This window comes from Sander vitreus, chromosome 15 (genome assembly GCF_031162955.1).
Source record: "Sander vitreus isolate 19-12246 chromosome 15, sanVit1, whole genome shotgun sequence".
Classification (NCBI taxonomy): Eukaryota; Metazoa; Chordata; class Actinopteri; order Perciformes; family Percidae; genus Sander; species Sander vitreus.
Window position 1 is genome coordinate 10,731,071 of NC_135869.1, and position 21,449 is coordinate 10,752,519.

The 21,449-nt window shown below is 41.7% G+C and overlaps 5 protein-coding genes across 6 annotated transcripts; 2 read left to right on the forward strand and 3 right to left on the reverse strand.

The window, feature by feature from the left end:
* Positions 1-1,416: 1,416 nt before the first annotated feature.
* Positions 1,417-3,471, forward strand: cox6a2 (cytochrome c oxidase subunit 6A2). Its single transcript, XM_078269807.1, has 4 exons — positions 1,417-1,577; positions 1,971-2,046; positions 2,328-2,470; positions 2,601-3,471. Exons 2-4 carry the CDS (start codon positions 1,971-1,973, stop codon positions 2,688-2,690), a joined length of 309 nt encoding a protein of 102 aa, XP_078125933.1. The 5' UTR covers positions 1,417-1,577; the 3' UTR covers positions 2,691-3,471.
* A 124-nt stretch (positions 3,472-3,595) lies between these two features.
* armc5 (armadillo repeat containing 5) lies at positions 3,596-10,504 on the reverse strand. The gene is made up of 7 exons (XM_078269801.1): positions 9,564-10,504; positions 9,439-9,469; positions 9,206-9,316; positions 7,821-8,718; positions 6,908-7,725; positions 6,253-6,385; positions 3,596-5,600 (listed from the first exon to the last, which is right to left on the reverse strand). Exons 1-7 carry the CDS (start codon positions 9,954-9,956, stop codon positions 4,130-4,132), a joined length of 3,855 nt encoding a protein of 1,284 aa, XP_078125927.1. The 5' UTR covers positions 9,957-10,504; the 3' UTR covers positions 3,596-4,129.
* A 259-nt stretch (positions 10,505-10,763) lies between these two features.
* Positions 10,764-11,983, forward strand: LOC144530299 (uncharacterized). The gene is made up of 2 exons (XM_078269804.1): positions 10,764-10,971; positions 11,259-11,983. Exons 1-2 carry the CDS (start codon positions 10,878-10,880, stop codon positions 11,861-11,863), a joined length of 699 nt encoding a protein of 232 aa, XP_078125930.1. The 5' UTR covers positions 10,764-10,877; the 3' UTR covers positions 11,864-11,983.
* Positions 11,984-13,365: 1,382 nt separating this feature from the next.
* Positions 13,366-15,625, reverse strand: LOC144530298 (putative nuclease HARBI1). Of its 2 annotated transcripts, none has more exons than XM_078269803.1 (3): positions 15,162-15,625; positions 14,283-14,514; positions 13,366-14,164 (listed from the first exon to the last, which is right to left on the reverse strand). In XM_078269803.1, the coding sequence occupies exons 1-3, from the start codon at positions 15,423-15,425 to the stop codon at positions 13,446-13,448; spliced, it is 1,215 nt and encodes a 404-aa protein (XP_078125929.1). In that variant the 5' UTR covers positions 15,426-15,625; the 3' UTR covers positions 13,366-13,445. The 2 variants fall into 2 exon arrangements, with proteins under 2 accessions (XP_078125929.1, XP_078125928.1); XM_078269802.1 differs by having other exon boundaries at positions 15,111-15,619.
* Positions 15,626-16,377: 752 nt separating this feature from the next.
* elob (elongin B) lies at positions 16,378-20,945 on the reverse strand. The gene is made up of 4 exons (XM_078269805.1): positions 20,836-20,945; positions 18,607-18,741; positions 18,102-18,210; positions 16,378-17,868 (listed from the first exon to the last, which is right to left on the reverse strand). Exons 1-4 carry the CDS (start codon positions 20,836-20,838, stop codon positions 17,756-17,758), a joined length of 360 nt encoding a protein of 119 aa, XP_078125931.1. The 5' UTR covers positions 20,839-20,945; the 3' UTR covers positions 16,378-17,755.
* Between the last annotated feature and the right edge of the window lie 504 nt (positions 20,946-21,449).

The window sequence follows — 21,449 nt, forward strand, 5'->3', positions numbered from 1 at the left end:
CAATGGAGCAATGATCTTAATAACATATCTGCAGGTTGGAGGGACTGGAGCCCAGCTGCACACTTGCAGCACATGTAAACCTCCGTGTCTACCTGCCAATACATGTCTGTGCACAGAGTCTTCAAACTGAGATGGTATTTAACCTCTGCCCACAATAACATGTGCGAGACATTCAGACTGGCTGCTTGCATGACTGGCTGACATCACTGCTGGCTCAGGCTGCTGTTTGCACTACAGCCTGAAGCCGCCCAGAGACGACAAAGGCATTACTAATATCCAGAATTGACACTCAACGGAGAGTGGAATATCAAAATAATGAATTAAAAAAAGAGTACTGCAACTGTAAATGCTGCATTATATATCGCATTTAATTTATTTATTTTACCTTTTAAAAGTTGTCAAACTGACTTTGTTTTTCAAATTGAACACTACTGAACATACAGGCTCTGTGCAGGTTAATAAGCTAAAACCCAAATGTATGACACAACTTTTATTTTAAAGGCTATACAGGCAGTAACTCTTGCCAACAGGAGGGGACCTTACTGCAGAGGTGAGTCTGTACAACAAAAATGACCAAAGGAGCCTGAAGGAGCATTTGGACAGTGTACTAATTTTTTAACAACAGTACCCCATTTGGTGGACAGTCTATCTTATTAAGTTAAACAAATTATTTTGTTTTTAACATAAATACAGACTCATTTTGTCACATAATCACAACTCTGATTACCAAATAAATGTTGCCAACACTTAAACAAATGCTTTTTCAGTTTGTATGATTTAATATCTTGTACATATGCTTGCAAGCTTTTTCTGATCCCACTGAACTGCCAAATGAAAGCTCACGTACCTGAAGCACTTGGTTTGTATATACATATATATATATATAGTTACTTAACCGAGAGGCCTGTACAGGATTTACAATTTTAAATATAACTTTTATTTAAGGACTTTTTGCACAGAATATGTAAATCCTACAGGACTGATCTTAGAGGTATTAATATGGGCCTTATTGGCTTCAATATTTCACTATGGCTATGATTTCACTACAGGATATCAATGTTCATCTAATCTTGAGGCAAGAGAGACCAAATAGGACTTACAATAATAGGTGATTTATACATAAAAAATGTAAATAAACTGGAGATTATTCCCCACAACTGAACCACATGTGCTTTCAGTGACTGCTCTCCAACTGAAACTATATTAAAAGTTAACACAGTTTATATAAATAAATAAAAAATTGATAATGTGGGCCATAAATAAGGATTAATCAGCCCTCAGCCCTTATTTTAATCTTTGTAATGCAGGCTGAAAGTCCTGTGCACCACCAGCACACCTCCTTCCCTATCCTCTTCCTCCTCGTCACATATCAGCCAGCCTTTGCACTTGCCCAAATATAAACTAAGTTCTTGGCGCATGGACAGATTGAAATAGGGAGGAGTCTGACACACAGTTTAACCCAGGACAGAGTGAAGGACAAACAAGCAGGAAGGAGAAGAAAATAAAACAATCAACGGCTTCACCAGAAAAATAAAGAGGATAATAAAGCCTATTGGATATTGTCTGCCTGAAGAACAGTAAGTTTTTGCGTGATCTTGTGTTTTATTAGGGTTACCACCACTCTTAATACACAGCAACACTAGTAGGCCCAGCCTCAACTGCCTGCTGTTTCATAGTTTATAGAGGGTTTATTGTGTGTTTTTAAGCGGATCATATGACAGATTATTAATTCTGCACTTTATATATGTGAACTATACCTTGAAATGGCTGTGTAGAGGTTCTCTTCAGTTATTGTATTTATTTCACCATGTGTTACATCTGTTGTGTTTTTTGGCTCTGTGTGAAGCTTATTAAGGCTCCCATCACATTAAAATAATTAAGAGAATAAACTGGGTAATTTTGTCTGGGGCATAACATTAAAATATACTGTTTCTCAATCGTTTTTCTTTTCTTCCTCTCGACCTCTACAGATGTCTGTGTCTCCAGCTGCCTTGGTCGCTCGACGGGTGCTTGCTGCTGCGTCACATTCAAGCCATGAGGGAGGAGGTCAGTGGGTCTTTACTTTCCCTGTCAAAACAAATACAACCAGAATGCTTCTGCATGCAACTGCACCTCTGAGACACATACAGTTGGAGCCTTTTGTTGAACAATAACTGAAATGTCTGCAGAGCTGGCAGCTGTCCTGCACATTCATGCTCAATGGCAAATGATCAGGAATTATACTTTATTATTGATGTAGAGAAACAGCTGCTATGATAGTTTTTCATTGCCCCCATACCTTATTTACTGCTTTAGTCATGTACTTTCACTGGTTGTGTTTTCCACAGCGAGGACCTGGAAGATACTGACCTTTGTGTTGGCCCTTCCTGGTGTTGGTGTCTGCATGGCCAACGTCTACATGAAGATGCAGGCGCACTCGCATGAGCAGCCAGAATTTGTGCCATTTCCTCACCTGCGCATCCGCACCAAGGTGAGTCTCAAACAGCCTGCACCAGGATTTACATAACACCACCCCTACCCCAATGCAGAAATGGTATGGGATGAATATCACTGCTTTTTCCCGTTATTGCCTTTACTTATACGTTAATGTCTCCTTCCAGAAATTCCCCTGGGGCGATGGAAACCACTCTCTGTTCCACAACTCTCACACCAACGCTCTGCCTGATGGCTTCGAGGGCTCCCATCACTGAGAGGATCAGTCACATTTCTCAGCTGTGTTATGCTGCTTATTTAAAACTTCAGTCTGCAGTGTCCTTGGCTTAATTATACTGACCGAGGGGCCAAGCAGCACCGCCATCAAGCGGTACACCCAGACAAGAATAAATCCACTTTGTGCTGTATTACACTTAGTGCCATTATTTTTTGTTTAATTTAGAGTAGTGCTTCATTTAATCAAACCTCAAGACTTATATCAAAATGTGTTTTTACATCTTATTATCTAGACCGTGTTCAACTATTTTAAGTGTTACAGCAGAATGCACTGCCATCTCTTATGGTGTCTTTTTATATACTAGCACTAGGGGTTGGCAAAGTCAGAATTGTTCAAATCCTGTCCCTATGGACTTTAAATGATTAAAACAAGGCTGGTAATATTTTAGATGTCTCTTGTCAAAAAAATCCCATGAAAATACCAAAACCATCAATGAACTAATCCTTCTAATACATACTGTCTGTGCCAAAGCCTGATATATCTTATCCCTCTGTGCCGTGGCTCCATTATTGTTCAAAAACTATAAAAAAATAAAAAAAAATAAAAAAACACATCAATGAGCCACATCGTTGCACCGTTTTAACAGTCACATATGCTGCCCCAAATACTCACTAGAGCACTGATGTATATTAATTCACCGCTGAAAATAGGCCACTAACAAAAAGGTAGGGATGTAAAGTATTAAGAAACGGACTAACACTTGGTTGTTGTTGTTTTGTTGTTAATGCTGTTGGCTGACATTAAGAAAAATATAGAACATTGCCAGTCTCAGCCTTATTCTTTAAAATGCTAACATTTAGTAGCATTAGCATGCCACTTGTTGCGCGCACACACGCACACACACACACACACACACACACACACAAGCGATGTTCCAACAATATATTCAGTGGCATAAATTTATATGGGACAGTTGGAGTTTATACAGTGTATATCTGCTAATCCATATTATCTTTATATACAAAATAAACAACTGGCTTCTAGACCAACCCTGATAATTCCAGTACTTCCAGCTACATGACATTTACCAAATGCATTGCGGACTTCTTTCTTAAACTTTTTACCAAAAAAACAAATTACTATCCAAAAATGTCATTAGTAAATTATGATACAATTATGTCATGCTGAGACACGCTAGAGTTTATATCAGATTACATCAAAACTAAATTGAAATGTATACTTCCAGTTTATGAAAATAAATCAACAGTCAGTTTTGTTCTCAAGTGTGCTCAAGAAATTCATACAGCAGTTTTTCAGGTAATCGTGCTGTTGTGTAACCTGCACTTGTACTTTTCAGACATTTGATCAAATTAATACAATGGCAACTTTTCTAGAAGCTTCTAACAAGCCCCACAGTCGCTCTCACTTAATCTGTGCCCTCTATATTGATACTACCAACCACTCCACTATTTCCCTTGCTCAGCTCAGAGCTGCTGTGGACAGACTTAGTAGATCCTGTTTCAGTGTCTCTATACAGTCTGCCTCTCTGGCAAGTCTGCGAAGGCAATCCCCAGCAAGGGAGGAGGTGAAGAAGGGCCGGGGACAGTCCTGACAGCCCAGCAGCAGAGACAAGCATGCCCGACCCAGTGCTGGGTAGCTGTACCGCTGGGAAAACCAGTACACCTGGGGTAGGAGAGCAGCCAGGGCCCCACCTCCTGCACTGGCTACAGAGGATAAGCCATGAGCTGCTAATTTCAAACGCTGTGCTGAACTTTTCAAGTTCTTTGGTCTTAGCCTCAGCTCTTCTGCATCAAGTGATTTGTCCACCACTGACGCACAGCTTGATTTGGAAACTGGAGTTGCACTTTTTATTGTATTGAGTCCTCTGCTGGCCTTTGGAACTGTTACAGCTAATGAGGTTTTATTTATTTCTGTCTTGTGCCGGGAAGTGTTTGTTTTCTTCGTCTGTCCTGGTACATTTTCTGTTTGCACTTCAAAACCCGTCAACTCTAACTCGGATGTCCGATTAGCCAGGTTCTCCTCGGCAGACCAGATGCATTGTTGGTCCATTTTAGATGCAGCATTTTCAGCCTTTTCCACTGTGGAACCTGAGGCTGCTCGACTAGCAGTCTTGGTGAAGCAGGATAGGAGAAGAGACACACAGAGATTCTCCAACTCTCTCTGCAGCTCAGTCACCAAGAATCTGCATGCTCCAATCATCATCTCACCTAAAGCTGTTTTCTGGAAAGCAAAGTCTTCTGTTGAGTTATCCTCTCTCTCTTTTTGGCAGATCCCTAGTCCTTCAAGGACCAATTTGTCCAAGATCTGACACTGTCCTCCCCTCTCTCCTTCATCACTTTCCCTTGTTGTTTCTGTGTCCTTGGTGAAGCGACATCCATGCAGGTAATGCAGCACTGGTAGCAGCATACCTGTGCTGACATCTTTAATGCGGATGGCTTCTTCCACATTACCCTGAGCTTCTCCAAATCCACCTCTCAACAGAGCCCAAAAGTATTCAGAGCTGACCCCGCCTGTCCCCTCCACCCCGGCCACGGCCTCCCTGTTGGCTCGAACCGGAGTCCCGTCGTCCAGCAGCAAAAGGAGGTCAAAGTTCGAGACGGCATAAGGACAGGTGTCAGCCAGGCGAGGCCTTTTTGAGGGAGGGGGTGAAACTTTGTCAATTTTACTGACTGACCTTGCTGTAACTGGATTTAGATGTTTTTTGGCAAGCTCCATTTTGATGCCACCCGTCAAGGTAGACAGGCATCCAATCAGGAGGGAGAAGAACAGCGAGTGGAGCTGAGAAGTCAGGCCAGAATGCGGTGAATTAAACCAATCAGAAAGCAACTTCTTGTCTTCATCCACATCATCGTCATCGCAACCAAGGGGCTGCAGAGCCAAGAGCAGCCCACCGCTGTCCAGAAGAAGTTTCTTTAACAGGGACTTGTTGCTGTTGGGAGACAAATAGGGTTTGTTAAGCTCATATATGGCCACATATGGTCATTATTCTGGATCGTCTTTGTAATTGTGTAAGTAAAATGTAAAGATTTCTAGAAATAATGTTTTTATCAGGTAAAGTTCTTTTAAATCAAAATGTCTGCTTTCTAACCAGAATATCACACCAACAAATTAGATTTTTAAGATCGCTAACACTAAATTGAAGACAGAAGAGTGCATTTTATGACATTCCAGTCATTACACGTACAAATGATTACGGAGCTCATTTTCATATAGCCCTCAGGGGTGGGAATCACCAGAGGCCTCACGATACGATATCACAATACAATATTATTACAATTTTAAACATATTGCAATATTCTGCGATAAAGTGCAATTCTTTTCCAACTACAATTTTTTTCCCAATTTCAAATGATGTCCCCAAAAGGAAACTTTGTCAACATCTGTTTTATCTAAAAAATATACATTTGTCTGTTTGTTCATCTCACTTCTGCAAAATGGGATTGTCAAGCAAACAAACTGACCAACACATGCATAATAAAAGATCGATACTTGGCGTCTGTGTATCGATACAGTATTGCCACGGAAAATATTGCGATACTATGCTGTATCGATTCCCCCCCCCTTATAGATCTACTACTCACCTGCTGATTAATGGCAGAGACAGCGCACAGTTCGTCTTGTCAGACTCAGAGCCTGACAGCATCACATGGGCAACAACCCCAGAGCCAAATCCAGACTCACACTGGACACGCAGATTGTTAAGAAGAGTAAAACCTGCAGAGAGAGACAGTGCACAATTATAAACTGCTCTTGTATGAAATAAAAAAATGATCTGATATTGTGTTTAATTACATAAAAGCTGGTTCTTGAGTACTATTCATGACAAAAGTAGGGACGCACCGATCCAATAGGCCAGCTCTGTTTCGGCCCCCATGCTGACCTCATTAAGATTATCGATTAACATTAAATATTTAAGATTTATTATGTCATTATGAAATGTAGTGCTTTCGCTGCAGTTACATTCATTCCAAAAGAGAGCACTGGTGTCAGATCTGTAGTTGTTAATGGCAGATACCCTGAGTTGAGGTATTGGGAAGTTGGATAGGTGCATCCCTAGTCAAAAGAGAGTTAAACAATAATAATACTAATACAAGATTAAAACAATTTGAATTATCTATAACTTTGGCAATGAGGAACTGTAGGTTCAGGCTACAAGGTGTATGGGTAAATATAGCCTTGTAACTGTTCTGCAGTTACTGTGTTGCAGATAAAGGATTTTTACCAATTATTTCTTACCAAGTTGTTTAACTTTGGCTTTCACTCGGTCCGTCTGCCTCTCCTCTCCCTCAAATCCTCCCCCTCTTTGACAGAGATGGTGACGAATCAGTGCGACCGAGCCGGTTCGGACCAGCGCCTGCAAACAGTTTGGGTTGCAACTCAGCCGGCAAAGCATTCGGAAGCACCTGGCGCTCGGGTCCTGGTGATGGGTGAGGTAGTAGAGCAAGCCGGTCATGACACCTGAGCTGATAAGAGCAGCACTTGGGTCGGTGGCGTGGGAGAAGCGTGACAGCAGCAGCAGGATGGGCGACTCGGGCGTCCAGGGTTCAGGGTGGTAGGGGTGGTGGTAAGCCATCGGGCGGGGCACAGAAGGAGGGGTATCAAGAGTTACTTTAGTCAAACAAGCTGCTGAATGAGCGCGCTGCCTCCTTCTGTGAGGGGATGAGAACTTTGATGGAGAGACTGGTGTTTGGGTTGTTTTACTGGGAGAGGAGATAGTGGAAGAAGTGCGCTCACACCCCAAACCCGGTGTGAGCGCACTGTAAGGTTGAGGACTACTAGAGGGAGGCGGATCAGTGATTTTACATGAGGATGACAGTGGGGGCTGGGCCGAAGAAGACACAGGGGAAGACAGAGCAGCTTTTTTAGAAGTGGAAGATGCAGTAGAGTTGGATGGAGAAGAGTTTTTAAGAGAGGAAAGGGAATCAGGGTTTGGAGAGGAGGTTTGAGGGGAAGAAGATTGTGGGATCTGAAGACTCCCCCATTCCCCTTCAACACCAGAGGAATCCAGCAGGTCCCCCTCTGAAGAGATCAATCCCTCAGACACCAACCAGGACCTGAAGAGAGAGCAATAAGCATGTAGATAAACAATAGAAAATAGTAGAATCAAATTAACAGGGAACGTAGATAAACCTGTGTTTATTTTCCATACCTGAGACTTAAAAAGCTTGATGAACATAGACCTTGCTCCTTTCCAGCTTCTTCCTTCTTGCAGCCCTCAGGAGGAGGAGGAAAGTCAAAGGAGTCAAAACATGATGAGGGCAGGAGCTCAGTGGGAGACATGCTGGAGGAGAGGTTCACATCCATCTTCTCAGCAGATTGTTCCTCACCTTTGGAGAGCTCTACCAGTCGAGCAACAAGCAGAGGGACCAGCCCTAACTCTTGCAACTGCTCCATAGCAGATTCATCAAAAACAAAGTCTACGCAGGCCAGGATGACTAATCGGGAAAGGGGATGTCTCTGATGGGCAGCCAGAAAGCCAATTAGCACCTCCAATCCACCACTCTCCTTCACCTTGGCCCGGTTAACCGCCTCCTTGCAGCACAAGCACAGCGCCTTGAGGAAGACTCCAGACTTCAGTGGGTCCCTCTTGACCTCCTCAGTGAACTTTTGAATGACCCCCAGTGACCCCACAAGAGGGCGCAGGCAGCCTTGGGAGCACATGTTCGCCAGGGTTTTCAGTGCCAGCTCTTCGGAAGGTTTACCAGACTCCCCCAACGCCATGACACCGAGCTGAGCGAGGACTCCAGAACGGGACACCTCCCTGGCACATTCAACACCACAGCCCCGGGTCAGCTCGTGGAGGGTCCTGAGTGCCGCACGCCTAAGCCCCTGGGGATATTCTGGAGCGATGAGAGGGGCGAGAGAAGATAAGGTCCCCTGGGTGAGCAGTGACAGGCGGTTAGAGGGCGTATCTGAGAGGTAGAGGAGAGCCCGAGCAGCCGACTGGGCGCACTCCAGTTTAGGACAGGGCTCTTTGGGTGGAGCAGCAGTGGGAGAGGACGGGCCAGAAGAAAGAGAAACACAAAGAAGGAGAAGAGGAACACCACCTGTAAAAAAATAAAAAATAAAATAAAAAGATGGAGGAGGATGGTTTTTAATCTGAGGACAAATAATATCTCCACAAAAACATTTCACTGATCATATTAACAGTTTCTGCAAGTTTTGGGTAATGTGAATAGACATATTTAAGGCACATTTGACATCTGGACTTATGAAGAGACAACAACTAAAAATTATTTTCATTATCGATTAATCTCAAAATATGAATATGTAAGAGGGGCATCCTGCTGCACAAAGGCTCTTTAAAGTGTAGAAGTGTAACTACCATACCACAAATACTGATAGACCTGTCCATTAGTCCATACGTGATTATTCTTTCAATCAAACAGGTAATCAACATTATAACTTCTGTTCTGCTGCTACTGCAGAAGTATAATTTTCCCTCAAGTAGCATTCAAGCTGCATCTTATTTTAAATGCTGAAAACTGCCAACTAAAAAGTATGCAGTGAGACACACTGACATTTAAGACTTACCAGCAGAGTGAATGAGTGCAGAGCTCTCTGGATCCATTGCCAAGTTTCCCAAAGCTCGGGCTGCTCGGTTCTGGACGGTTTCCAGGGCCACATTTTCCTTCAGGATCTCCACTGAGACAGTCAAGATTTTTTCATGATTACATGTCATTAATTGTGAAAATACCAAAGATTATTGCAAAAGTTTAAAAAGTCATGAGATCAAATTCCTCATAAGAATGTAAATGATCACTTACCTACAATATTTATTCCATCAAGCTTACGAACCTGTGGTGGATAGACATTTCAAATGTAAGCAGTTTGCATGGGTGGTTTAATAAGTAGAGCGTTCAAACGCTTCTTTATTATTCATTTATCTCACCTCTATGCGTGTCTCCAGCTCAGTGCAGCAGTTTGCCAGGATGCTCAGAGCCAGGTCCAGCGTTTTCCTGGAGCACTCTGTGCGTTTGAGCAGGTCCAACAGGGGCCGGAGGCCACCTTGAGTTCTGAATCTGGCAATGCCAGCCTTGTCACCCTTGATGTGCTGCGTCCGGATAGCAACCAGGGCTCGCCACTGAAATATTTTGGACCTCTTGTCCGTTTCTCTGCTACCGCCTGAGTCAGCCTTGCCATGCCCGTGATGTTCAGTCCCTGATCCAGGTTTGGAAAGGTGAGCCAAGCACCAGGTCAAAGAAGACTCTGGTGATGATGTGTGCCCTTCTCTGGAGGATGCTCGAGATTGTTTCCAGTCACCTTGAACATGTGATGCAGCCATGGTCCCTCTGCTTGGCAGGCTCTGGGTTCAATTATCTTAATTGTCTTCCTCTCAGTTTAGACAGATATTGTACACACTGCAGAGCATCACTGGACGCTTCCAGTAAAATAATGTGAAATCAAATAACATGTCCTTTCACTTTAAAGTTTAGCTTGTTAACTCAACTGGTGAATGAGTTCATTCACATGTTATTCAAAGTTTCCGCAAAAATAACATTCTGGTGTGGTTAGAAAACTACAGATACCATGAAAAAGGAAAGTTGTACCACCTGACGTCGCACTCGCTGATGGGAAATGGAGTTCCAACAGCTTCGGTCCACTCCCTTAAAAACAGGCCTACATCGTGATAAGGCCGAACAATCGTTATTCTACGTGATAGACGTGTATTATCTCTATGTAACACATTTTTACACATCAAAATGACGGATTAAAGCTCTAATTGATCAATGTTTTGTTACCACTGGCTGAATAATTTTTGTGAAACAAAATGCAATCGCCTGCGTTAGCCGCTAACGCCATCTTTAGCCAAACAACAAAACAGGGGCGGTCGAGGGAGGGAGCAGGGAGTGAAGAGGTGGGCCGGTTAGATATATGCTGGGATTTGTAGTTCAAATTTCGCTGTCTTTCACCTCCCATAGTACATTTCCTCGTTTTAAAAAACTACATTCCCCGTGGCAGTGATAAAGAGTAGTGCGTATTGAACAATTCGCAGCGTTTAGGGATTGTAGTTTACCTGGTATACCAGAGAACTCAAAAGCCCATTTGTAGCTACTAAAACGGACTACACGTCCCAAGCTGCTAATTGACGTTGTTATAGTCATCGTTTTACTCGATGCGAGAAAAGAGATGTTGTTAAATTCTACGATAGATACACACTGCTAATAAAGAAAAACTTTAACTGTTATTGTAATGTTTTGACATCATGGAGGTAATCGAGACAATTGTCATACAAAGTACTGAAGTAGAAGGAAAGGAAACGGTCGTGTCCAGCGTGGACACCGATAAAACCAAAGCAGGTTAGTAACGTTCCAACCTGAAGTTAAACAGGTTTCATCCAGTCATCGCATGAAGCGAGGAGGGTTGATGAGTGCGCAGTCTCTGCCTATTGCAGTGATTATAGTCATAAACCGTGACTCATTGAATAATTGTCGTTTGGTAACTTAGGACCTCAAATTGCTGTTTCAATCAGACACGCTGTGTCAAATAAAATGAATAAACTAAAAAAACAAAACAAGTAAGAGGTTCAATGCAAGGTAATATAATTTATCAACCAATAACATGATACACCTTTGTTTTTCTCTAGAATTTATATGGACACAGCAGGCTACATGGCACCTTGTCAACACCAGACTTGAAATGGACCAGGCTTTTGACCAGCCTGTATGCAAGAAAAAGAAACTTTGGGAGATGGTAGCAGAGAAAGTAAATACCAAACTGAGGGAGTCCGAGGTCACTGATGTCACTGTGAAGGCGTACGAATGTGACCTCAAGTGGAGAAACATGCTGGCCACGTACAGGAAGAACGCTGAGAGGGCCAAGAGGCTGGGGGCAGCCAGCGTCCACTGGGAGTTCTTCAAGACAATGCACGAGGTCTTGGGTAAGAGCAGAGAGGAGATCGAAGCCCAGCGAAGAGCTAAGCTCAACGGCACAAGAGTGGGCAAGGCCATAGCCAGCAAGAGGTTTACCCCTATTCTACCTACACCTCCTGCGACAGCTGCTCCCTGCACTGCCCGGCCTCCACAGGACATCCTACAGTTGTACATGGAGCTGCAAGAGAGGAAAATGAACATGTGGGCCCAGCAGAAAGCCCTGGAGGAGAGGAAGATAGAGGCTATTAACAACCTGGCCCAGGCCATCTCTAGCCTGGCTCAGAAGAACAACACACAGATGTCAAAGGATGGACAGTAGGCCACATGAAGTGGCTCTGAACTTCTATGTGTGTTGTTTGCTCTTACCAAAAACGTTTATGATACTGCACAAGGAAAACAGTTTGAGTGGGGTTATTTTATAAATGTTTTTTAGATTGGTCATGTTGGCACATTTTTACTGTTACACTGACTTTTAAGAATAGGCCAGTCTGAGTTCAGAAAATGGGACGTATGAAACACAGACTCACAAACCACACCCTGGCCGGGCAACTTTTGTTTATTCTGCAAGCAGATTACATGCCTCCTCAAATTTGTCCTTTTCTGTTAATGCCCTAATGGATGTAATCATTTCAATCAACCACTTACTGACTGATTGTTTGATGCAGAGTAAGAACAACTAAAATATTACTCACAAGGCATCCTACCATCACTGCACTAGTTATTTATAATTTAAAAACAATTATGCTGGCCACAAAAGTTAAAAAAGCAACTGAAATTATCACGGCATGATTATGATCATTGTTCAAAGGAAGTCACAGTTGGAATAAAACACATTCACATTTTTCAGTGAAAACAATACAGATACTTATACTGATAATTATTCCTAAGAGGTAAAAAAATAACAGAATTCATAGACAAGCTAATAGTGTTAATGTATCAATAATATACACTTACAGTATAAACTTCACCATGTAATTAATACTATCTTTGTAAAAGTTGTGTCTGTCCTATAGACTGTATATTGTCTGCCCCGAGGCGGTGGACAGAATATTAGAAAAAACGTCACTGCCTTCCAGTGGTCACAGTGAGGAACTGCAACATTAACATTTTTTTCTTTCGATTTTAATATCTATAATCAATATTAATATATCGATACGCAACTCCGTGTGATTATTAGAGATAACGACAGTAACATCATAGCTGCCGATTACTGTATTAACAGACAGTTTTAAAGTTAACACCAGCGTCAAAGTAGAACCAATATCATACTCACTTCCGGTCGCCACTTTCAAAATAAAACGAGTGATGAGCTGGATATAGAAAGAAATAATACACTATTTATTGCCCATTCATTTACTTATTTTTTGGCAATTTGTCATGTGTTCCTTCGGGCACCCCAGAGTTTTTTAAGAGCCTGGAAAAACTCACTAGTCATAAGTTAAAACACTTTTCAGTGGATGTTATTTGTGTTTCTTACCCATATGCTTTATTATGCTACATTAGAGACCTTTTATTGGCTGTTACATGTACTTTTACTGTACAATAGAAACACACTGGTAGTTATATACATCTGCAGTCGAAGAGTATTTTGTGTGATTACATTTAAATTTTTTTCATTTGTAAAATGGGGTGAAACTGTTCTGGAAAAATGTAAACACTTTGTCCAATATCATTTGTCATCTCCAATTTGGTAAACCACAGTAATAATTATGGATTATCAAGATTTACAGTGGACAACTGTTACACACCATGTAAATGCCTTAACAGGAAATATATCCCTGTTTTCTGATAGTCGAGTGTTATGAGTGCAGGCAGTAGAGACTCTGTTAAAATAAACCTTTATATTACAAAACTGTACATTTACATCAAGGAACCCAAGTTTCCCACCACACATCATCACATCATGTGCTTCCAGAATCAAAGTTTTTAAACAACAAATCTGAGATGGCGTTCCGTCTGTGTACACCCTCTTCATCTACTTCCGTGTCTCCCTCTTGGATTATGGCTTCCTCTTTCTCAACTTCTCCTTGTACTACTTGTCCCATGTCCAAAAACACATTGTGCAACACACAGGCGGTCAGCACAACAGCTCTGGCTCGATCATAGTTTCCGATATCCAGATACCTGAGCCTTTGAAATCGGGCTCTCAGGTTGGCAACAGCCTGATCCAGGATGTGAAAATGCTCCTCGAGTGTCTTGTTGAAGAGCTCCTCTCTTGGCCCGTGACTTTCTGAGTATGAAGTTAAAATATGAGCAGAGAGTGGGTAACCGGCTCTGGCCACGAGGCAGGAGCTAGAGGGCATCAGCTCAGGATGCTGTTTAAGTTTGTCTCTCAGAGCGACGCCTCTGTCCACGTCTGATCCTTTACTGATTCTGCAGTGTAGGAACCGGCCTTTACGGTCGCATGTGAGCTGAAGGTTTAACCAGGAGTCAGGGTGGGCCTCCTTCTTCATCCTCTTCACCTCAGGCACTGTGCTCTCCACATCATGTTTCCCTATAGGCAGGCGGATAGGGATGCGGGTGTGTCCCAACACTCCCAGGACCCGAGGGACACCTTGCTGCTCCTCCTGCCCCTTCTCTGGACTGCAAAGTGGGAAAAGGGCCTCTACAGCCTCTTTGCCTATAGAATAGAGAGGAAGTACCCACACCATTATTATTTTCAAACCCTTTTTTTTTGTGACTCAAATCGTTGACAAAATTGTAATGATAATGTCCCAAAAACAACACTGTCAACCCACCGACTGGCCACCTGATTTGCCTCTCTTCCAGCGTGTTGATGCGCTCACAGAAAGAAAAGAAGATCCTGTGGATGTTTCCTTTCTCCAGGTGGAAGCGGCGGGACACAGAGCGGTAGCTGACGCGCTCGGAGAGCAGAGTGAGGGATAGTAGGACAGTGTGGGACAAAGACAAGCGAGCCCGTCCGGCCATTCGAGCCCTGGATTTGGAGCTTTGAAGCAGGTCTGTGATGTACTGATGGGGGGTGAGAGAAATTATGTTACAGTAGCCAACATCAGTCTGCCAGTAGATTGAACATGTATTTCAGGTGATTCCATTTATCATGGTTACAACAAAGAGTGTATCTCACAGGGGTGACGGCAGAAAAAATAGAGGAGCGCTCAATTTATCTAAAATATATTGGTTACTTTCATGATTGGATCAACATTCAGAACAAGGCACAGCTAGAAAAAAAAAAACACTGGGCAAAGGTAGAAACGTTCAAATTTGGTCTGAAGTGGGATACAAAAAGTGAAATATTTTAAGGTGATGAAATGTACACGTTCAGAGAGAGAGGTGCATATATTTGTATAAATGAAGCTCCAACCTTGGGAGGGATTTTGTTTTCTAGCCGTATTCTGTGATTGTCTAACTTAAACATATCCCTCAACTAGTAATGTACCAAAGAAAAACACTTTAAAATATCCTAGTGTTACTAAAGTGTTACTTTACTACACTGCAGATAGGTACAATTATCTTACACCCATTTGACAGATTTGTAAACGTATTTTAAGAACAGTAGCAGTCTCAGTGAGCAACGTTTGACCAGATCACCATAGCCAGACCGATACCTTGACTGCAGCACCGTCTACAGTATCCAACAGTTCTCGGGGCTCTGGTACCTCATCCTCCGGGGAACTGCTGGATGCTGTCATCTGTAAAACCTGGGGCTGCACATTAGCTTGGCTCTGCAGTAACTGTACGCATATAGGAGGAGTAGGCGACGGCTGAGTTTTAAGTTTAGCTATCAGGTCAGCCTCCAGGATCTCTTCCACCGCCTGGTCCAGTCGCTGCTCCAGCTCGCCAGGAGACAGGGGCTGCCACTCCCGCTCCACCATGTCCAGCACGGATCTGCCCGCTGATAAAACATACTCATTGACGTCCATTTGTCAATCTGTCAAGTTCGCTAAGTATGTGTTAAGTCAAGGGGGTCATCATTTCTTTATCCATGGAGCAGAACAGTTAAACGAACAGTGTTTTGTAGCTAGCTACATAGGGAGGCATCGCGAATTTACGATGCTAGCTAATGCTAAGCTAGCCTGCTAGCTAACGTACGCTGCCTTCAAGTGCTGTCGGAAAGTTTATCATTTTTAGAACATCGAGCACAACCTGATTTCCACTAAGTCAATATTAACATTAACATCTCCTCAAGTAACCAACTGGTCATTTTTCAAGCAAAAATGCCAAACATCCTCTGGTTTCAGCCTGACCATTTTGAGAATGTGTTGCCTCTGTTTTATATGGTTGTAAATTTAATATATTTTGGTTTTGGACTGTTGTTCGGACAAAACAAGTTATTTGAAAACGTCCACCTGGGTGCTGGGATATTGTGATGGGCAGTTATCAGTATTTTATTGACCATACGATTGATTGAGAAAACAATCATCACATTAAGCCTTAATATTATCGTTAGTTGCAGTCCTTTAATCTTTACACGTTGCTGTTTTTGTTGTTGCTAGTTCTCCTTTTATAAGATGATAAACATGAGCAGAACCACACATTGTTGCCTTATAAATGTAAAGGTCTCCATCATCTACTGTATAAAAATAGGTCTCCATAGACCCCAGTAATAGTCAAGACATCCAATACGTTTGGCTGCAGTTGTATTGTTTCATTGCTGCTCCCCTCATCAGCCTGGAATACACTTCTGTGCTAGCATATGCTATTCTGTAGTGCAGTGACTCTTAATTTGCATTTATCACTAATATATCAGCTGCTGTTTACAAATGCAATCATATTATATTCCTCCAGCTGTGAGTGTGCACACAATGTTGTGTTAATACGTCATCTTCTACCTTTGACTACATATGCATACAAAAACACCACAGTGCACAGGAGTGAAAAACAGTTGTTTTAATGTTAAATCAGTTAGAAGTGCAACTTTGATCATGTTTAACAGCCTCAATTTGCAAATGTTAATGTCAACTATTTCATTCAACACCCCCAGGTCAGAACATACTTTCCTGTTTTAACTAATGGAGGGTTTAAGTTTTTGAATTGTAGTTTTCTAGATCATGAGACCTAGTGTTATACTTTAGTTTGATGTGCAGAGGAGTTCATTTCTAATTCACCTTTTAATTTCAGGAAAACAATGTATTAACGGGGTATAATACAACACAAGTTGCAGAATGAACTCAATCAAAATGGGCAGTGATCTTGGACAACGGAGCGTTAAAAAATGTGCAGCCCATTACTCACAGGCATGGTTCATAACTTAATACATGACATACGGTTTAGGTTTACTAGAAACAATTAGCCCCACTGATTCAAGTCAAGATCTCATCAACATCTCCAAGATGTCATTGGCTACAATCAAACATTGGAGAGGAAAGTTGGCTAGTCCCCACCTTTGTTAGTAATGTAAAAAATAATCAATAATCACTTAATACATTTTTGATTGCTGCTCTGCCTGTCGGACATTTAACTTTCAACACCAGGTCCGCGCCAGCGTTGCATGTGTTGTAGATACCCACAACTGAGTGCATTCAGTCTCAGTAACTTCTGTGAGCAGCTACAGTAGGAAAACTACAACTACTGATAGGTCAAATACCAAGAAATGTTCATCTTAATGCCAGATCTCCTGCCAACAAGTGAATCTATTTTATTTCAGATTCATATTGTTCAAATGTTTTTGAAATACAGATCGTAACTTAGAAATTCACAAACTCCTAGCTATTGTCGCAACACATATCCAGGCCAAAAGACCAAAAACATGTTAAATCCTAGTAATAGTTTAATAAAGAAACACACAAACATAAAAGCCTAAAAACGTCACACCCTATCGACTCCCACGTTTAAGCCAAGCAAAATAAAAAACAAGTAAGGCAGCAATAACCTTACCCTAAATAAAGACTAGAATTAATTAAATACGAGGTACAATTTTTTTAATGTTCAGCCGTTACCAATCCCATGGCTGACTGACAGTGTTGTGACAAGTCCGTCAGGTATCTCTGAAGGGTCTTGTGTGAAATTTTTAATTTATCTAGCATGCGTTCACTGATTTCAGGACAAATGAACCACTTTGAAGCACCCGCCCTCACATTTACAACAAGGAGAGTCCATGTTTGTAATTGTTTGTACTCAGCTGAAGATCTGTCATCAGCAAGGTAAAACTCCCCCGCGGAGGCATCACTTCCCAAATTTCAAACCCTCCCTCCCCCCGTGCATCCTCCCTATGACCCACTGTGCGTCCCTCTCGTCTCCCTGCCCCCCTCCCTCACTGTACAGCCTGCTCGTTGGCTGTGCTGCCTGAGTCCTGGGGCTTCATGACGTCAGGGAGCTCTGGGGGAGTGGAGAAAGGCTCGACCCTCAGCTGCTCAAATGAATCATCTGAGAGAACGACAGAGGAAGTGACAACAGTGAAAAGAGAGAGAGAGAGAGAGAGAAGATACATAAAGTAAATCAGAGCAGAAAATCAGAGCTACTACCGTTCAAAACAACTTGCTCAGTTCAGACTGGACTAAGAGTGGCTCAAAATAAAACAAGTCAACGGATGGTGTCATGACTACAACACCAACTGAAAATAGTCTAATATGGAGTAGATTTAGGAATGAACTTCTTACCACTCAGGCGGAAGGCTAATCCCACTGTGGCAGGGGCCTGAGGTCGGGCTGTTTGATTTGTAAAGCCACAATTTCCGAGAGTTTGACCGTCATTAAGCATCACATCATCCTGGTTAAGAAAAAAGAAGATAAAAGTAGTGTAGAGTCAGTTGTTCATTCACTACATTTTTTATGTTACATCAGCATTTTCAGGTATCTGAAGAGATTTAGGAGACCACATAGCCAGTGAAATGGACTGGTAAGGAGGACCCATCTATTACACACAATGCTCTCTGTTGTGAAAACTACTTGCGTTCCTTTAAGCCCACGAGTTTGTATTCAGTATCATTTAAGTTTCAAGATAGAAGCTGGAAGAATCCTGTAACTCTTGGGTAAATCAATGACGCAGGTAAAAAAGAGAGAGTCTCTCTCTCTCTCTCTCTCTCTCTCTCTCTCTCTCTCATGGTATTGCTCTAAACACTGCTCAGGTGGGTATGAGCAAAAATGACAAAGGCAATTACTTTACCTTGTAAAGTCTCTGATCTTCAGGGGGTCTCTTTAAAATGCCTTCAACAATGCGCTTCAGTTCATAGACTGTGGTAGACTCTTTGGCATCTGTGAAGATGGTTGTCTTGTGACGTCGGATCATTAGAAACACATCCTGAAGTGAGATCAAGTGACAGAGGAAAGCATGGAAATGAGACACTGATGATTTCCAAGAATATTCACTTCACAAAAACTTCATTGTTAACCTTATAAATGCCATTTTCTCTTGTAGCTTGTTACGCGCTGCCGACTGCAAAGGTCTCGCTTAACACTGGACCAATTTCAAAGATAGTTGTTCCCAGTCAGTCACTTGGACACGAAAACATAGGAAAATAGGGCCCAGGTTGAAAAACAAAGTTACCCTTAAGTAAAAGTATGTAAGCATTATCAGCAACATTTACTTAATGTATCAGTGTTTTACTATTATATATGATGCATCTGGAGTAACATTACTGCTGCATTAATGTTGCATTTTACTGCTGTAGATGTTTAAGGTTGTGCTAATATTAACTCCTTTATATATATATATATATATATATATATATATATATATATATATATATATATATATATATATATATATATATATATATATATATATATATATACATATACATACACACACACACACACACAGTAAGATCATCATATGTTTGTAGTGTCCCTGTCCTGTAAGAACCACGTATCTCTAAAAAGTCAACTTTTCATGAGCTCAGAAAAACGCCCCGTTTTCAGTTTTGTGACAATGCATTTTCCAGCTAATCCAAGAGGCTGTTTGAATAGTTAATCTAGCTGAAATAAATTTCTCAACACAAAGTAACACTTCATCAGTCAGTTTATCAGAAACACTCAAAATCAACACATCTGGACATAAGTGATTTTCACTGGATAGGAGGTGTATGGAAATTTGTAATCTGAAAAGTAAATAAAGCGTTCAGAAAAATGTAGTAAAAAAAAAAAATGTAAATACTCAAGTGAAGTACCTCGATTTTGGACTCAAGTACAGTACTTGAGTATATGTACTAGCTACATTCCACCACTGTATTTGCAAATGTTAACTAATTAAAACAAATGCATGGGGGTAGTAATGTGCAACTTATTGTGGATGGGTTTTGATCGAACATCTACAGTATACTGAGCCACCGCACAAAAGGATGTCCAAGCAAAATCCCGACACAAACTTATTGATACGTTTGAATATCGCATGACAATGCAACTAACAATATGACATATGTAAGTCAACTCAAACACTTAGTTTAGGTTATGTTAAATTAAGGTGCATACAATTAAACGTGCCGTGATAACCACTGCTGGTAAAAGTTAAAGCAGCACATTAGGTGAGGTTAGTAGAGGTTAGAGTAGCATCTTGTTTGTGTACGTCAACTGCCTGTAACGTTACTAGCCAGGTTATAACTCTGCGGGGGTTAAGCTGTGCGGCAACAGCACTGGTGGTGAAGCTGGCAGCGACAGTATATTTTGGCGAGTTAGTTGATAAGCCGGTTAGGTTTAAACCAAAAGACACCTCTACTCCATAACGTCACACCAAGGCGTTTAAAGTCACACGGTGCGGCAGCTGCTAGATAGCATCATGACGAGCTAGCTTAGCTGTGGCTACTAAGGTAGTCGTTTTTAAAACAGCTGCTAACGTTAGCTGGAGTAGGTTCCTCAATAGACTGTCCCCTCTTAAGATACCACCTACTAAACACACTTCATACATGTAACTGTTAACACCAAGTGTTTGTATCTATGATGTTTTATAGATAATAACGTTAGCCGAGCTACAGCAGCTGCTGACAACTTTAGCTAGTTAGCCGCTTTACGGCTAGCTAGGCAAAGTTTGCTGGTTGAGCTGTCACTCATCCGAAACAATGTCAATTTATACGCCCCTTTTCGTCTGGACCCTTGTCTACTAATCCTGCTATCGATTCGAGCATTATACAGCAATGTCCAGGTAGCATGAGATACTTAGCTAGCTAGCTACTGTGTTGACGTTAACCAACGTGGGGAAGCTAACCCATGTTAGCAAGGGTTAGCTAAACAAAGGCATCAGCTTTTGGATGATCGTTTGTTTGTGACAAGCTCGGTTCAGCTACTTAACGTTACAGCATACATTTTAACGCGTAGAGAATGGCTTAGTGACTAATTAAAGTAAGGTTTGGTTAGTTAACAGGCCTTTACAATTTGAGCTGTATCTGTTTTCCTCACTCACCATTTCTTGCGGTTGGTTGCACACCGAAAATAAAACGCCTCCACTGCACAGCGACAACTATGAGATCACAGCAGCATCAGACAGCAACACCTGCAACTCCCACACCAACCAGCAGATGTACCTGAGCTTTATGTCTTTTATGTTCGCAAATTGACACCGGGCGGAGCATGTTATTGTTGACACATTCCCTTGTCTTTTACATATTAACTTTATTTGCTTTTTATTATTTTTTTGCAAGTTGAGCTACTGTTTCATTTCCTTAAAAGCCTGAGCTAGTACCCAACTGAATATAGGCCTAATATGGTCAGTTGTTCTCAGTGTCTCCTTAACTTTCAACTCTGGAGAGTTGTTTTGCCTCTCATGTAGAATAGTGTTCACAAAAACAAATTGAAAGTTTCACGTTTTTTATTCTCAGTGCACAACAGTTACAAAAAGCAGTTGTCACTGAAAATCTTGGGTCTCAGGCTCCCTCCAACAATGCTAAATCATTTTGTATAAAATGAAAATCACAAGTAAAAAACTAAATGTGAATGTAACCAACACACACACACACACACAGTAACTATCCTTCCCATGGTTTTGCATATACTGTATGTGATGTTCACACTATAGGC

Excerpts from the sequence above, each read along its gene's own strand:
- cox6a2 (XM_078269807.1), top strand. The coding sequence starts at position 1,971 with ATGTCTGTGTCTCCAGCTGCCTTGGTCGCTCGACGGGTGCTTGCTGCT. Across the intron at positions 2,047-2,327 it reads TTCAAGCCATGAGGGAGGAG|CGAGGACCTGGAAGATACTG; the intron begins GTCAGTGGGTCT and ends TGTTTTCCACAG. Across the intron at positions 2,471-2,600 it reads ACCTGCGCATCCGCACCAAG|AAATTCCCCTGGGGCGATGG; the intron begins GTGAGTCTCAAA and ends GTCTCCTTCCAG.
- armc5 (XM_078269801.1), bottom strand. The coding sequence starts at position 9,956 with ATGGCTGCATCACATGTTCAAGGTGACTGGAAACAATCTCGAGCATCC. Across the intron at positions 9,470-9,563 it reads AGCTGGAGACACGCATAGAG|GTTCGTAAGCTTGATGGAAT; the intron begins GTGAGATAAATG and ends TATCCACCACAG. Across the intron at positions 7,726-7,820 it reads TCAAGCTTTTTAAGTCTCAG|GTCCTGGTTGGTGTCTGAGG; the intron begins GTATGGAAAATA and ends CTCTCTCTTCAG.
- LOC144530299 (XM_078269804.1), top strand. The coding sequence starts at position 10,878 with ATGGAGGTAATCGAGACAATTGTCATACAAAGTACTGAAGTAGAAGGA. Across the intron at positions 10,972-11,258 it reads CACCGATAAAACCAAAGCAG|AATTTATATGGACACAGCAG; the intron begins GTTAGTAACGTT and ends GTTTTTCTCTAG.
- LOC144530298 (XM_078269802.1), bottom strand. The coding sequence starts at position 15,425 with ATGGACGTCAATGAGTATGTTTTATCAGCGGGCAGATCCGTGCTGGAC. Across the intron at positions 14,515-15,110 it reads TAGACGGTGCTGCAGTCAAG|TACATCACAGACCTGCTTCA; the intron begins GTATCGGTCTGG and ends ACCCCCCATCAG. Across the intron at positions 14,165-14,282 it reads GCAAATCAGGTGGCCAGTCG|GCAAAGAGGCTGTAGAGGCC; the intron begins GTGGGTTGACAG and ends TCTATTCTATAG.
- elob (XM_078269805.1), bottom strand. Across the intron at positions 18,211-18,606 it reads AAGATCAGAGACTTTACAAG|GATGATGTGATGCTTAATGA; the intron begins GTAAAGTAATTG and ends TTTCTTAACCAG. Across the intron at positions 17,869-18,101 it reads ATTAGCCTTCCGCCTGAGTG|ATGATTCATTTGAGCAGCTG; the intron begins GTAAGAAGTTCA and ends TCGTTCTCTCAG.